Source organism: Pongo abelii, chromosome 11, assembly GCF_028885655.2.
Source record: "Pongo abelii isolate AG06213 chromosome 11, NHGRI_mPonAbe1-v2.0_pri, whole genome shotgun sequence".
Classification (NCBI taxonomy): domain Eukaryota; kingdom Metazoa; phylum Chordata; class Mammalia; order Primates; family Hominidae; genus Pongo; species Pongo abelii.
Window position 1 is genome coordinate 114755145 of NC_071996.2, and position 17449 is coordinate 114772593.

The 17449-nt window shown below is 33.7% G+C and overlaps 1 protein-coding gene across 6 annotated transcripts in view; it reads right to left on the reverse strand.

The window, feature by feature from the left end:
- Nucleotides 1-17449, reverse strand: part of ERBB4 (erb-b2 receptor tyrosine kinase 4) — a 1162809-nt gene that overhangs the window by 32404 nt on the left and 1112956 nt on the right. For all 6 annotated transcript variants that reach the window (XM_054549798.1, XM_024243752.3, XM_024243750.3 and 3 more), the window contains 4 exons: nucleotides 16944-17019; nucleotides 12762-12908; nucleotides 10638-10735; nucleotides 9070-9240 (listed from right to left, as the gene is read on the reverse strand). In XM_054549798.1, coding sequence (XP_054405773.1) covers nucleotides 9070-9240; nucleotides 10638-10735; nucleotides 12762-12908; nucleotides 16944-17019 — 492 coding nt within the window. The remainder of the gene's footprint in view (nucleotides 1-9069; nucleotides 9241-10637; nucleotides 10736-12761; nucleotides 12909-16943; nucleotides 17020-17449) is intronic.

Below are 17449 nucleotides of genomic sequence, written 5' to 3' on the forward strand. Positions count from 1 at the left end.
GTGATTCTCTTGCCTCAGCCTCCTGAGTAGCTGGGATTATAAGCACGCACCACTACAAAATATAAAAATTACACCCAGGTAATTTTTGTATTTTTAGTAGAGATGGGGTTTCACCATGTTGGCCAGGATGGTCTCCATCTCCTCACCTCATGATCCACCCACCTCAGCCTCCCAAAGTGCTGGGATTATAGGCGTGAGCCACCATGCCCAGTCTAAGGTACTGTGTTAAATACAAGTAAATCTTATAAAGAATAGCATAACTAAACTAATATATCCAGATTTTAAGAAAGTCACTGGTAGAAAAGACATTGCACAAAAAGGTCCCTTGATATTTTGTTATATATAAATTAAGTATTTGAAAGGTTTCTCAAATTAGTGGAAAATCAGAGGGGTCAGAACCATTTTTGATATCCCTGTAATTTCCAAGAGCTTAGAAGGACAAATGAATGCAATTTGACATTATGTTCTTATTTAAAAACAACAGTCAAATCTATAACACATAAGGAGAGGAGCTCTTTCTTAAAATATGCAAATTATCCATCCACACCTGTAAAGTCAAACAGAAAGCACCAACATGATCTATATTTTGAAAGAGATCAATGTTTGGGATAATGCTTGCAGTTCTGGGCAGTTTTGTGTGTGTGAGTTAGAGAAGAGTGGAAAATAAATTGCAGTGACTGGTCAACTGGAATGACCAAGGCATTTCCTTGGCTAAATGTTCAAAAATCCTTCAACTGTTAGTGACAATAGGATTATATATCATTTGAAGAGAGACCTACTAAAACATGCATCATTCGAGTTTATTCCCTTGATGGAAATAATAGAAAGCTGTACTCTAAATAGATGAAGACCAAAAAATAAAAACTGGTGCCAATAAATGACAAAGCGCTAGAAATATTAATTAATATTGTATTTCACTTGGTACAATGTAAACACTATTATTTAGAAATTGAGCCTATTTTCCAAAAAAAATAAACAAATAAAACCAATTGGATATTGATTAGAGTAATATTATAGTAACTTCTGTGAAGTGATAAGGGCCTGAAATAGATTCAAGACAACAGAAACAGAAGATAGGAATTTGAAAGCTGTTTATCAGGAAGGCTGAGGAAAAAAAAAAGTTTTTAAATTGAATAATTAAATGAGGAGCAAGAGATTTCAAAATCATGTTTCAAGCCAACATAACATCAACAGAAAAAAAAGAAAATTGGAAGAAAGTCCATCTCACCTCCTGATAAAAGTTCTCAAGCATGTGCAATATAGAAATATTACAAAAAGTAGAAATTAAAAAGTAACTTAAAAACACATTTCTTCACCTTTGTTTGTGGTGGGGGGTTTTGTTTGTTTGTTTTTGCCTTTCTTCTGATCCATTTCAGATCTGCTCATCTGCTCCACCAAAATGATTTCTATTCCAAGCTAGATAATCAGCCTCCGCAAAGATACATCTAAAATGACTTTTTATAACCTCTTAAACTGATTTAGCTTCGTCTTTTTCCTATAATTCCTGGCATGTCTCTCTCAGAATATTATCTCCTGAACTAGAATATTAACTCTTTGATGGTAGGACCTCTGTCTTCCAACTTTGTACTCTCATTGCCCAACACAGTCCCTAGCCTATAATAAACATTCAATATATTAATTCATTTACTCTTTCATTATAAGAAATTGAACAATTTGGCCAGGCATGGTGGCTCACGTCTGTAATCCTAGCACTTTGGGAGGCTGAGAGGGGTGGATGACGAGGTCAGGAGATCCAGACCATCCTGCCAACATGGTGAAACCCTGTCTCTACTAAAAATACAAAAATTAGCCGAGTGTGGTGGCGTGTGCCTGTAATCCCAGCTACTCAGGAGGCTGAGGCAGGAGAATCGCTTGAACCTGGGAAGTGGAGATTGCAATGAGCCAAGATTGCATCATGGCACTCCAGCCTGGCAACAGAGTGAGACTCTGTCTCAAAAAAGAAAAAAAAAAAAAAAGAAAAGAAAAAGAATAAAAAATAAATTGAACAATTTAAAAGATTTCTACTTAGGCCTGGTGCTGTGGCTCATGCTTGTAATCCTAGTGGTTTGGGAGGCCAAGGAGGGAGGATTGCTTGAGGCCAGGAGTTTGAGACCATCTTGGACAACACAGTGAGACCACATCTTCACACACAAAATTTTTTTTTAATTACCCGGGCATGGTGGCACACAACTATAGTCTTAGCTATTCAGGAGGCTGAGGCAGAAGGATCACTTGAGCCCAGGAGGTCAAGACTGCAGTGAACCATGATTGTGCCACTGCACTCTAGCCTGGGGACAGAGGGAGACCCTGTCTTTAAAAAAAAAAGAAAGAAAGAAAAACACATTGATACAAAAAATAAAAAAAACCCAAAACAAACAAACAAAAGCCTTAGTCATATGGAGGATCTTAAGAAGAAGAGCCCCTTCTTTTGTCTTAATAAAAACAAACAAAAACCCTCAAGCATCTTGTCAAAGATACCATCACGTCAAGCCAATATCCTGAGACTACAATCATTTATCATCAAGTAGCAGCTGTTGTTAGAAGTGATGTTGATCCTTGGTAAATTGCAACCACAGTAACCTTGTCATATCATCACAAAATTCTCCCACTATATCATTTAGCTATGAGATACTTCCTTAACTTGTGTCCGTAGGGTTTTCTCTTCTATGTTCAATCACATAAGGAAAAAAGTTATGCATAGAGGAGATGCAGAATTTTTTGCTCCTTAGCTCAGCTAATCTGGGTTCTTGTTTGATGACCAGGAAGAATTAGGCATGCGGATACACTGAAGGGTGAGGAAGGTGGACTGTATTAAGTGAAAAAGAAAGCTCTCAGCAAAGAGAGGGGGTCCTGCAAGCAGGTTTCCACCTCCCTCAAATTGAATACTACCACCACCACACGTGAGATAAAGAGGCCAGGCTCCTCCCCTGTATAAGGCGCAAATTCCTGGTGGTTCCACCCCATTCCCCCAGTGCACGTGGGCCTCCAGTCCACTGCGGGCATGCCCGGGCAGGCACCCCATGCAGTCTTCCTTATCTGCACAAAATATCAGGTGTGAACACTTGTGGGGGCGAGTTGGAGACTCTCTGGGTACCCTTCCCTATCTGCCTAGGCCTTTGTCTGCCTCCTACCTCTATCAGAAGTAGGCCAAAATGTTTTTGATCATTTTCTAATGAAATATTTCTTAGAAGAAAATACAACATGACCAGCCACGGTGGCTCACGCCTATAATCCCAACACTTTGGGAGGCTGAGGTGGGTGAATCACTTGAGGTCAGGAATTCGAGACCAGCCTGGCCAACAGGTGAAACCCCATCTCTACTAAAAACACAAAAATTAGCCAGCATGGTGGTGCATGCCTTTGGGAGGCTAAGGCAGGAGAATTGCTTGAACCTGGGAAGCGGAGGTTGCAGTGAGCTGAGATTGTGCCACTGCACTCCAGCCTGGGCAACAGAGCCAAGACACAGTCTCAAAAAAAAAAAAAAAAAAAGAAAAGAAAAAAAGAAAGAAAATACAATGTTAATGCATGAGATATAATCAGGCAATTTTAAAACATAACTGAGGTTAAAGCATCATCGATTTGGTTCCAGAATGTGAGATTTCTGACTTTCAATTTAATTTTTTCATCCAGATTACCATAAAGTGAATGAAAAGTTTTAGGGTCCTTCAGTAGCAAGATGTTTAATAGTAACTTGAAATGAGAAGTCTCCCTCCTCCATCCCCTCTGTTAGCTTAGAAATATGGCCTTTGTGTGGGACAACTGAAATCCAGACTCAATTTCTAGCTCTTTTTCTTATCATTTGTAAGTTACCTAAACTGTCCATAGTTCAATTATTTTTTTTTAAACTCTTAAAATTGGACTGGCAGTAGTACCTACCTCCTAGGGCTTTGTGAAATAAAAGTGAGACAGTTAATTTAAATCACTTAGCACAGTACTTGGGTTATAGTGAGCATTCAATAAGTTTTAGCTGATATTATTGTTACGATTTTTATTATTTCAGAAAGGGACAGGATTTTGATTTATTGAACTACTAAGACAAATCCCATTGAAACTTGCATTTTCAAATGTCATTATTGAGAATGACATCATTGTGTCAGAATTATCATTTTGCTCAAACTTCTACTGGTTTATGCACCATAAGGAAACATATAGCAAAATATAATAAATCTTATAGGAGAGACCAAAGATTTGCTTGCATTTCTTTCTTTTTATGCAGGAGTTGGGGCTGAATTTATAAAAATCTCATGGTTAATTACAGTGTGTGTGGTAACCTTATAAAAATATCTATATTAAAGTTACGAAATCTAATCTGAGAGCAAAGTGATACGGTATAAAATAAAGTATATAGAATCATATTTTTAGCAGTCAAGATACTCAACTTACATTCGATGATTTAGAAATTGATCAAATTTTTGAGATACCAAACTTCTTTAATTTTCTTCATTCTTCACTTCTGCTTACATTTTATTTTTCAGTTTATTTATATACCTATTCTGGGTGAAAGCGTGTAAGAAGAAGAGGAAAATGCAAATCTATTTAATAGAGTTACTTCTTAGCAGATAGAAAATAAGTGAAAAAAAGTTTAGATTGTGATGATAAATCCATTGCGGGTTACTCCACTAATGTGGAGTAGCTACAGTTTCTCTGTCTTCCACTGGCTGAGATAATTAAGAGTTAGCTGATAGGTTTTGACAGAGGTGGAGCATTTAATCTTAAAACTATTTCTTACAAATGACTGGATGGGCTCGCAATTGAAACTATGTCTTCCTCTACAAAAATACGTGGAAGCTTTTACATTAAATTAAATTTTCTAATATCACTAAAGCTAAAATATCTTCAGCCACATCAGTTTATTCACTATTTTTATTCATTGCTATTTCATTTAATATACAATTTGTTATATCAAAAAAATATAATTCTAGGTAACTCAAAAGACCAAACTTAGCCATTGTAACAAAAAAAAAAAAAAAAGAAGAAAAAGGAAAAAAAAACCTATGGAGAATTTTTAAATTATGCTGAACATGTAATCGAAAATATTAGGCAGCATGTGTTGAAATATCTAGAGAAAAGAAGGCCACAATGGAAACTAAATCCAATAGACTGAATATACAAAGGGACATGGCCTGACCATATGTAAAAATAGAAACAAATTGGGAAGCAAACCTCCTTATCTACAATAAACAGCCCAGCAAACCAGCCTTTTGTAAATCAGATTTGCAGGAAGTCAGATTGCTATCTCTAGTAACAACCCAGGAAGCTAAACAATTACTTGTATAACAATCAACTCCAAATGACCAGAATTGATTAATAACTGGCAGCTTTCCTAATTTTTGTCCTTGCTTCCAACTTCGGACCAACAGAAAAAAGTCAAACATGCACCTCTAACCAATGGCTTCTAGTTATCCTGCTTATAGCTTCCCCAGGCCAACAGTCTCTAATGAGGGCATAGATGAAGCCTTCCCTTTTTTTTCCCCCCCCCTATACAGCTTTCCCACTCCTCTGCGGGCCTTTAAGTCTCTGCCAAAATGTAACTGATGGAGCTGACTTTCTTGGTATAGCAGTCTCTGAATAAATACTCTTTGCTTTTTTCATTTGGTTAATATTCATTTATTTCCACACTATTGGAGCATCTATTCCAGGTCCATTAATAGGCATCTATTCCAGGTCCATTAATAGGTAATGTGCATGCATATACTAAAAAGCTAATCTTCATAATATTCTGTGAGAAAATTTTTAAATCCCCATTTTACAGATATAGAGCACCATTTGCAGAAGTTAAATAGCTTCTCATTTTCTCCTGTTTTTACATCACGCTAGAGTAATAGCTTTTGGTGTATTATTGCTTAAAAAGATTTGAGGCCAGTCATGGTGGCTCACACTTGTAATCTCAGCACTTTGGGAGGCCAAGGTGGGTGGATTGCTTGAGCTCTGGAGTTCATGAGTAGCCTTGGCAACATAAGGAAACCCTGTCTCTACAAAAAAATATAAAAAATTAGCTGGGCAGGGTGGCATGCACCTGTGGTGCTACTCTGGAGGCAGAGATGGGAGGATCTCCTGAGCTTGGCATGGGGAGGTTGCAGTGAGCCAAGATTGCGCTACTGCACTCCAGCCTGGGTGACAGAGTGAGACCCTGTCTCAAAAAAAAAGAAAAAGAAAAACTTTAAGGTAATATTAAAAGTATATCTAACAATAGTAACAGCAGCTGTAAATTAGGTGTTTTCTAGCATGACTTAAATTTGTATTCATCAACTTTCTGGACAAACATAAACATTGTATTTTGAATTGATTCATTGCTTTAAAGTTGTAATTTATCAAAATATATGTGGAATTAAAAAAATCAAAAGCACTATAAAAAAATTACTTCTGTCTTTATTTGATATTAGAACACATCAGCAGAAATAATTTGCTGGCCAAGCAGTAACTGCATCAACAAGCTTTTCATAGATAGTGGGTAGAGCACCTTATAAGAAAGTGTGATTATTTGTGATATATGATATTGACAAGGAAAAAGGTAAAAATGAAAATGGTAAAAATGAAAAATGAAATTGGTGATTCTAAAAGTAGAGTAATAAAATTTGTTTACCTGGCATTATAAATACTCTGGAATTTTTTAAAGTTAATTGCCTAACACTCATATAAGATAGGCAATATTGCGTTTAGAAAAGGAGGAAACAAAGTCATAGAGATATTCAGAACATTACCTTAATTAGTGCGCAGTGGAGCCTATATTTTCAAAATGCATTTTTTTTTTTTTTGGTTTCAAAGTCTATCACATATACTTAAGAAACATTTGATCAAAATTCACTTGTAAGATGTTCCCTTAGCATGTTATTTAGCCACCAAACTTAAAGTGGAAGTAATTTGTTTTATAATTTAGCCATGTAGGAAAGAAAGGAGGAACATGGCATTTGTACATATTAGAAATTTCTGTAAAAAAGTTATGTAAAGCCAGACTGAAAACTATTAGGACAATATAGATGACAAATAAAGCTTTTTAAATGCCTGAACATAAAATGATATTTAAGCACAATTTCTTTTCCAAGGACTGAAAAAGTAAAAAGAAATCTACAGGTAACATTGTTTTATAATGTAGAATAACAAAAGATGGCTAAAGGTCAAATAAGTCCTCACGTGATTTACACTTTGTCTCAATAATTCCATCTAGTTAGCTCAAACCTTTATTAAGAATTTCTTGCACTGAGAATTATAAATTAAAATGGACAAAAAGCTGAAATGTAGGAATTCTTAAGAAAAAGATTTATAGCATTACAAGCTAAGAAAGAAAAATTATTTTTTTTTTGAAATTTCACTGTTGTAACCAGAAGTAATGAATTTGTCACTTAAAATTATAAATATAATTTGATCATTTTGCAAAGTGTACAGAGAGCCTCCTTTATACACCTTAACTGCTTTCTTCCCTCTCACAAGCAAAAGACTGATTATTCATTACCTATCCATTGATCTAATTTTTAAAACTTTTAGTTATCTACCCCCCATTGGGCATGTGATAAAGTTTTCAGTTTGTACTATAAAATATTTTTTAATGGAAAAGAAAAAATAATTGAGGTCTCCATCTTTGTCTCTTTCCATATCAGATCTTCTAAGTGGAGGTAGATGAGTAAAAGGTGTAGAACAGATTTGAGATGCATTTTATAAGAAAACCACCTGGGGAATTTCCCAAACAAGACAAGTCCCACACTCTAATCACATCATGGAAATCTAATCACATCATGGAAATAACATGCTTCAGTAACTTTGAAGCAAAACTACAGTGTAGTAGGCAGATATCTAGCTTACATTATTCCTCTCTTCCACTGACTAGCTGTGTGACACCAGTCATATCACCTGACTTCTCTGTGGCAAGTTTCTTCATTTGAAAGAAGGGGATGATAATAATAGAACCTCATGAAGTTTGTTTAAGGATTAAGGAGGTTAACATATATGTGTTGAATAGTAAACACCAGGGGAATATTAATTATTACTATCAATATGAAATAAAGCTAATTATGTTAGATAATGAGCAGCAAGTTGAAAATGTTCTTATGGCTATGGTCAAGAGCAATCGGATGCTGTTGGTTCTACTAGCTATGATAATGTTCTTAGATAAAGAAGAAGATTAAGAGAAAAGAATTATCTTCTAGAAAAAATTAAGCATCATGTTTATATCTTATCAATGGAAGAAATTGATTACAGACACAAATTTACTACTTCTTCTTGCTCCGTACTGGTCAGTGAATACTGGATTACAGCACTTATATGCAGTCCCTCTATCTGTACGATTCTTTCATTAAGGTGGTCACTTCTTGAAAGCAGAAGTTGTGTCAAAATTCTTTGAGTCTTAAGTGTATACTAATGCTTCACATACAGTGGTACTCAATATATGTTGAATGAATGAGGAATGAATTTATAAAAATAAACAAATGCATGGATTTGACAGCTTTCAAAGAAAGAATGGAATTCATATAGAGTAGGTTTAACATTTAAAATGAAATGTATTTTCAGAAACTTCTTTCAAAACTTAAATCTACTTCTTAGAAATGAAAATCTACTTCTTAGCAGCCTTTTCGATATGATTAGGTTCAAAGGACTGCACGGTTTTCTGTGTTTCTACTTCAACTTGACAGAAAATATTTAATTTTTCTTAAATAAGTGAAAGATTTATACTTGTATTACTTCTTGACTAACACATCATAATATCTTTTTAAGAAAGAAAAGTAGAAAGCCTACTTGGTAGGAATTTTCATTTATTTATATACACATAATGGTTTTATTAGTTGGAATTGTTTTTTAAAGTTAAGATTTGTTTTAAATAAATTAAGATGAGGAAAATGTTTTTCTTCTGAAATCTTGAAGGTATTTCAGAGTACACGTTGTATTGTCCATGCTTGTCTTCCAAAATTAACTATATACGGCAAGATTGGCACATCTTCTGTGGGTATGGTATATTTTTAATCTAGGCATCACATTGATTTGAGCTATATAATTATTTTGAAATGTTAGGGCTTATGAACTATTACATGATTTTATATCTCAGAAATAATATGATACGTGTTTATAATTCTTTCTTACCCTATTTGAGTCAATTCTTGCTCTGGAAGTATAGATGGGAGGTGGGATGTTGAAAGCCTGAGGGACCAAGTACTCCTCAGCATCCATCATATCTTCCAAATCCTCTTCATCCAAGAGATTCTGAAAGAACTTGCTGTCATTTGGACTGGGAAGCTTCATACGATCATCACCCTAAAAGATTGCCCATCAGACACAAATATGATTCTTTCTTATCTTAAATATGTGGTCTCTGCAATACATTTATGTAATATCATAACAAATGGTTGAAAAATTCAAACACACATTTAAAAAAAACGAGTCTTTAGCACAACCACCGGCCATTAAGAAACCTATAACATACTTAGAAATGATAGGGCCAGGTAAACAAACTTTATACAAGGAGAATATGATAAATACCATTAGAGAATAATAAAGCAAAATCAAGAGATGTTTTTAGGGAGGTAAAATCAATTTCAGGTCTGAAAATAATTGTTCATTGCCCAGATAGTGTATGGGTTGCAACTTTAAGAATAAACAATAAAAGGTGATCAATTTATCAATGTTTATTTTATTTGGTTGGTTTGATGCTGTAGGATTATCAGGACCATAGGGTCTATACTTTATTCTACAGCATACGGGCTACATTATCAAAGTAGTGGCATTCAAAACTCACAGTGCAAGTGGCAAATAGAGTAAAGGAGTATGAGAAAGACACCAAAACCTTTGTTATGCTCTTCCTCACCTCGTCTATTTCTTAAATATTTTTCCTATATTTTTAAAGTTACATAATTTTTGGAAACAATTTCAGTTTACGAAAACTAATTTTGGGGAAAAAATAAATGGAAATAAGTATCTTCAAAAACCTAGCTTTTATCTTTATGTCAGACTGTCGATATGAAAATAAAGGCTACCTTGCTTTACTGAGGAAATATAATTCACTCTAGTCCAAGGCCCATTTGTTTAGAGTTTAGGTGAAAATAATCATAGAGAAATATATTGTTATTTTTTAATTATCCAGTCTATTTTTCTAGTGTTAAATATAAAATATTTATTTGGCTGGTTGGTTGATTAAAATGTGCATCAATTCATTTGAATTGAGTTATTGCATGGATACTGCTTATCTCTCCAAATAAAACAAAACATATTTTAAAATATTTTTGGGGAAATTAAATATCAATATACTGAAACTTTTGATTTACTGTCTTCAAGCATGGGCAAGATTAAAACAAAAATCTGCCTTCCTTTTGTTCTGAAAAAAGGAAATTATGCTAATGAACATGACTTACACATAATGTTAATAAAATCAAGGTGCTAAAATAAGTGTCTGAGGATTAAGACCTTTTTATGTATATGTATAATCATAATTATCTGTTCAGTAGCAGAGCCACTTGAATACTAAGAGAAGGAGCTAAAAGGTGGATCTGACGTGAAATAAAAAGCTCGTTTCCATAAGTCATTTCACATGATAATCTGCTTAATTAATCAACATGTTAGTGGTCATTTCCACAGTTCCAAAGTCCTGATACTACTCGTTTTGCAGTGAGTTTGCCACTGGCCTAGTCTTAAAGGCATAGGTCAAATGTACTCACCTGAATAACTAGGTATCTTTGAGGGTCTCGAGCCATCCTTGAAAACTCAGCAGCCAGTTCCTTAAATTTAGGTCTACTGTCAGCATCAATCATCCAACCTGGAAATTTACACAGTGAAATTGTCACTATATTCGTAACTATAAAGGAGTTGAAATTTAAATTTTGTGAAAATATGAGCAAAAGTTTGAAAAATGTTATTTTAATCATAATGATCTGAAAAAGAAAGCTAGTGAAAGAAACGACTCAATTGGTAAGGCTTTATCAGTCTCTGTTGATATTCATAACTAAATGTAATGTACTGTAAAACAAGATAAATTTTTTCTCTGATGCGTATAAATGTGACTACAATATGTTATTATTTTGTATTAGGAGTGACATAGGAGAAAAGATTTGGTTACAATGCTTACACTGGCACAAAGGGGAAAAGAGGAATTAAAAGCAACTTTCTTGTGCTACGTTTGTCCTGGTGGACAAAAAAAAAACAAAACAAAAAAAGACAAAACTAATGCAAAGTCATTGGCAATGCCTGTTCAGCAATAGACATTAGCTTATCTTAGTACTAGATTGTCTAGCATAAAAATACTATCAGCAATTTTCAAGGTATGTATTCTTATTTACCTGGGAGTCTAGATAAAGCAGATCTTATCTTTATAGGCTCTGTTTGTATGACAGAGATGAGATGACAAGAATAAAAGTACCAAGCTTTCCTTGATTTTCTTGCCAAATTGTCCTCCTCTTAGGTATTAAAACCCCGAAAGAAAGGTAAAATTCTCTATTATGGAAAGCGTTTTCTTGGTTTTACATAATTTCATCACAGCTAAATTCTGACGAGTTTAAATCATTTCCTATGCTAGTTATAGGATTACATTATATAAGATATGCATGTTTTTATAACCTTTCTTCCATAGATGTCTACCAAACAATATTTAATAGAATAAGGCTGTAAAGCTTGTTCCTTCCTTTTCCAGGAGTTCAGTTTTTATTCCTATTCTGGGAATTTTTTGGGTGTCATTTTATGTATCATTAATGTCATCTGCTTTTTTTTCTCCCCAAACAAAGCTCAAATGCTCTGTATTCTATATGCATTCATTTGAAAAAATGCTTGCTACTGCCAAGATGCTAATGAGAAAACAGGTGTTTCTGAAACTATTGAAGCCAAAAAAGGTTAACCACAGTTGAGGTATCGGTTTCTCTCCAACTAAATATTGAGTAAATAGAACTATGCTTAGTGAAAAGGGCAGGCTGACCTGAACTGCAAAGAACATTTTTTATTTCCTCCCTCACTGTCAGAAAGTATCACACATGTCATGAATATAAATCTGAGTAGACCTGGGTCCAAAGTCTCTTATTAATAAGATGCTTATTCACCTTCACAAGTTTGTTTCTTTGCTAACCCCGTGTAAATCAGAAGGGGAAAACCTTAGATTATACAAGAGAGATTGCTACATGTTAATCTCACTTAAATTAAGCCAGAAACTCCAGAGACTTCCTCAATTCTATTTAAATTAAGGGCCTGTGCTTCAAAAACACATTTATAATACACATGGGTCTGGGGCAGAGGAAGAAAAAGGAAAAGTAAAGGTTTGATGTAAACAAATGATCAAATTGAAAAAAGTAAACATTTATAATCTTTTTAGCTCACTATAGATTCATTTCTTCCCACTTCCCACCTTGTCCTGCTAACTTGCTCTTGACTAAAACCAGTAGACCTATTTCTATTAAATTGACTTTTAAAACTATCAGTTTCAAGCTTTTTTCCTTCATGTTTAGATCATTTATGTAGCCTTTTATTTTCCCATAAAGGTCACTAATGTTATTACTAACATTCATGTCAGTAATGTTAGCAATAACATTATTGTGACTAATTACCTCTCTTTACGACAGGCAATTTGACTGTCATGGAGATTATGAGAATAAAAGAGTCATAATTTTGACTTCATAGCATGGAAGAGTATTACTTTATGTTAATAATAGTCACAACAAAGAGGCGTTCATATGCTCCCTTCATAATTGTTTTTGAACTGTCGTGTTTTTCAATACAGAGAAATGTTGTACAGATTGAGTAATCTGTGCTATTACTTTACTAAGAATGATGATGGTGATAACATTATTTTGCAGTCTTACATTTGACCATGACCATGTAAACGTCAATAGTGCAGATGGGAGGCTGAGGCAAACGTTCTCCTTTCTCTAATAAATCAGGGATTTCTCGCGTTGGAATTCCATCATAGGGTTTTCCTCCAAAGGTCATCAGTTCCCATATAGTAACTCCTATAATGGAGAAAAAATTCTTACTTAAGCATATTAACAACATATTTTGAACAAACCAGCAATATACCAGTGGTAAAAGAATACTCCTTATAGGTCAATCCAAACACCAATCAATTTTAAAAAAAAAAAAAGCTCCACAAATTCCTGTATCCATTATGAGAACCCCAATGTCAAAATCTTTGTGGGGGAATTCAATTTTCTTATTATTGTCTTGGAATTTCTAATGGATAGAAGAGACAATTTACAGTGGATGTCAGCATATAGAACCTGTTCCCCATTTCTGCCTATAGGTAACACTAATGTTTGCTGATCCAAGTTATATTTCACTATACCACGTTACAGTCCATGAAACAATTCATCTACTATATATACATATGTATTCAGTACCAATAAATATGATTGCCAGTAAAATAAGATATTGACTAATTTTAAGATTAGCATCTTTGCTATAAAAGGCTTCCAGAATAATTACCTCACGTTACAATAAAGAATTGTGACTCTCTCTAACTTACACAAAGCAAAAAGTTGAATAAAACATAGACTACTTTAGCACATATGAGAGCCTGAGAAAGGAATGTACCATATGTAATATATAGCACATGTGAAGTAGTCATCAACAAAATTGTGAAGGGGATAGAAAGTAGTTTATTCTTTAGGTAATAAAATGGCTTTCTTGAATCACTGGGACATTGGTTTTCTCTGCAAAAGCAAATGCCCTAAATGGTAGCATGCAAACAACCAGTTTTGGTGATAATGGTGGTTCTGATTTCAGCTATAATATATACACTAAATATCTTTTTTGTAATGTAATGATCATATAATTTAAGATAATATTTTCTTAGGGATAAAGATTTTTAAGTTCAGAAATGGCTAGCTGGGCACAATAATATTACAAAGTGAATTTTGATTGATGTATATATACAGTCATCTTTCAGTATAAAATCCATTAATTAGAGCTATGCTTTCTTTCCTACTGCCATCTCTAATGAATTAATTATTTACTCAGGCTGAAGTATTTTTTAGTTTATAATAGTTATCATTGACTGATAACAAAAATACAAAGCTTAAAATATAAAACTATGTGGAATTTAAAATTATTCTTTATAATAGAATATTAACTATTACCTGATTTTTTTGGTTAATATTTACATCTTAGGATTTTAGGTATATTGTTAACATGTACCTAGTGACAATTTAATTGACTGATTGTTATTACATCTTTAATTTTGTATATTAAGGAGTAGCTCCTAAAATCTATCATAAAAATTTTCTATGAGGCAGGCTGCAACAAGTTAAGTGGATGACTGTTCATCTCTAGATAGTCATACTTACAGAATATAATACATATTTTATATTTTAGAATATTTTATATTTTAGACATGGTCTCAATCTGTCGCCGAGAATGGAGTGAAGAGGCATGATCACAGCTCACTGCACCCTCAACTTCCCCAGGCTGACATGATCTTTTCACCTCAGCTTCCTGAGTAGCTGGGACTACAGGCATGAGCCACCATGCCTGGCTGATTTTTGTATTTTTTAGTAGATAAAGGGTTTCAGCATGTTGCCCAGGCTGGTCTCAGACTCCTGGGTTTGAGCCATTTGCCCACGTCAGCCTCCCTAAATGCTAGGATCACAAGCACGAGACACCATGCAGGGCCTAGAATATATATTTAAGGATAACATGTTATTAACTTAGGTAGGCAATTATATAAGATAGAGCAGATACTCTCACATCTCTATCAGAACTCCCAACATAAGCAAGATGCAAAGCAACTGTAAATCAAAATAATAGAAAATATAATAAACAGCAACATATAAATACAAAAACAAAAGCCAAAATATAAAAAACTCTACTTCTTCTGATAATAATCCAATTACATCCTTGTAAAGGTGATGACAAGATAGGGTTAGAAAAGGATGGTTTCATGCAAAAGAACAATATCAGGAAAGCTAAAACAAAACATCCTCAAATTTTACTTGCAATTCCTTTATCTTAAGATATATATCACAGCCAGTGCTTATTTTGTAAAAATAAAAATGCACCTAGTGAGAATTTTCCATAAAGTTGCACTGTAAACAAGGTTATGCAACTTTCTCTGCCTTTTATGCCTTTTGCAATTAACTATGATATATCACAAAATTTTTTAAATGCCTTATGAATATGGGTTGATGACCTGGGCTGTGTTTCAAAGCAGAGTACTACCTATCTATTTATTTATTTTTGCTGAACAGTTCCTGGGATTTTGCAACTCAACATGAAGAAAAATGTTACAGCCTGAGTAACAAGATTTTCCCCAAAAGACAAATTTTACTATTAAAAATATGACTGTTCTGCCAAGTTTATATATATCTTGAGCTAATTTAAATTTGCCTTCAGGAGACTGCCACATTTGATTCAGGGAATTGTAAGTAGAAAAACAAAAAAGTATATACATATATAAAATATACTATATGATATATAAATCTGACATATATTCTATAAACCTATCTATATCATGTAATGTATAAATGCTAGTCTACATGCTAATCTGTGTCATATAATATATAAAGTTATCATAGAATACATGCAATAGATGTTTTTCTATACGCTTCTTACAATAGTTTAGCAAGTAAGTTTTGTCAAGCATTTCCACTACATTTGTCTATACCTCAGACACACAACATTTTCTATTTCTAAGCTGGGTGAAATAAACACATGAAGCCTTCATGAAAATTTTACCACCTCCCATGGCATACATATGTAGAAGGAATAACCCACTTGATTGAAATGTCTTAAATACTTTTTTAAAGATAGTTAATTCTTTCCTAGAGAAGAGTTGTAAGTTCTTAATTGATTGAATAGATTATATCTTTTTTTTTCCAACAATGCAAAAAAAGTAAAACATTTTTTTAAGCTTAAGTTTGAGTAAAATAAATTGTACCATGCATTTAAATCTCACCACCACCCTTTTAGTTAAGTGGGCGTTATGCTTTTTATTTGTAAGAAATGCTAATTTTATATGATATATTTAAACTTAGAAACGTATTGACTCCTTCTTGGTAATATCGGACTTAAATTTTAAGTAGCCAGACAGATGCTAAATAGCTCATCTTAACAATTAAGTTAAACACAATAAAATAAATGTTCTAATTATAAATATCACTCTTTTCCAGTTCATATTATTCACTCTGTAACATTTCTGTTACTCCACAAGTAGTTTGTAAATTAAAATTAATGTTGTAATTAGCAGTCTTCTCTTTTACCATGTTCATTGCTCTAACTTACTGCTCTCAGTAATTTTTCTTTGTTATGACAATAATCTGTTTTCCACTATAGACCATAAATTCTCACACGCAAGAAACCCAGACAAAGTTGGTTTTGTTTTTGTTTGAATATTTACTGTATTCAGAGTTACGTTTTTGAAAGTTGCTTAAAATTAACACCATGAAATTCTATGAAATTGTCCCTAAAGTAAAATTGGCTGATTTTTTTTTCTGTCAAAATGATCAGGCAAGTTCCTACAAAACCACAGCTTAAGGAAAACATCTTAGCAGAAATATTAGTGTATTACATTGTAATAAACCAGGAAAAAAAAACAGAAAAAGGCAGATAGCAATGCTATTTAGAATATTTGGTTGTTCTTCAGTGAGAACACACGGACACAGGGAGGAGAACGTCACACACCGGGGCCTGTCAGTGAATGGAGGGCAAGGGGAGGGAGAGCATTAGGACAAATACCTAATGCATGCGGGGCTTAAAACCTAGATGACGGGTTGATAGGTACAGCAAACCACCATGCCATATGTATACCTATGCAACAAACCTGCAGGTTCGCACGTGTATCCCAGAACTTAAAGTAAAATAAAATAAAGTAGAATATTTTGTTGTTGTTGTTGTTTTCATTGAGAAAGCAAAGAGTTAACTCCTTTAGGAAATTAGGCTTATAAATAGGTATTTACAACACAACAAAATAATTTAGCTTAAGATATTTCACATGAACTTAACATATGTATTTTTGCTTTACAAGCTTTAATTCGCAAAGAAGATTTATTTACCATAGCTCCAAACGTCACTCTGATGGGTGAATTTCCTGTAATGTATACACTCCAGAGCCATCCATTTAATTGGCATCTATAGAGAAGTAAGAAGTAAAAGTTTTAAAATTACATTAAAAATTCATTTCTATATGTATTTCCTAAATGTGAGTCTCTAGGCTGGCCTTAATCATATTTTTTTATTATGTGTGTATAGATATAACTATAAATGTTAATTTATAAAATATATAAAGTGAATTAATCTAAAGATGTACTATACTTATTCATTTTTTATTTTATTTATTTTTTGAGACAGGGTCTCACTCTGTCACCCAGGCTAGAGTGCAATGGCACAATCTCAGCTCACTGCAATCTCTGCCTACCAGGCTCAAGTGATCCTCCCACCTTAGCCTCTGAGTAGCAGGGACCACAGGGGTGCGCCACCATGCCTGGCTAATTTTTGCATTTTTTTTAGAGATGATCATCATGTTGCCCAGGCTGGCCTAGAACTCCTGAGCTCAAGTGAT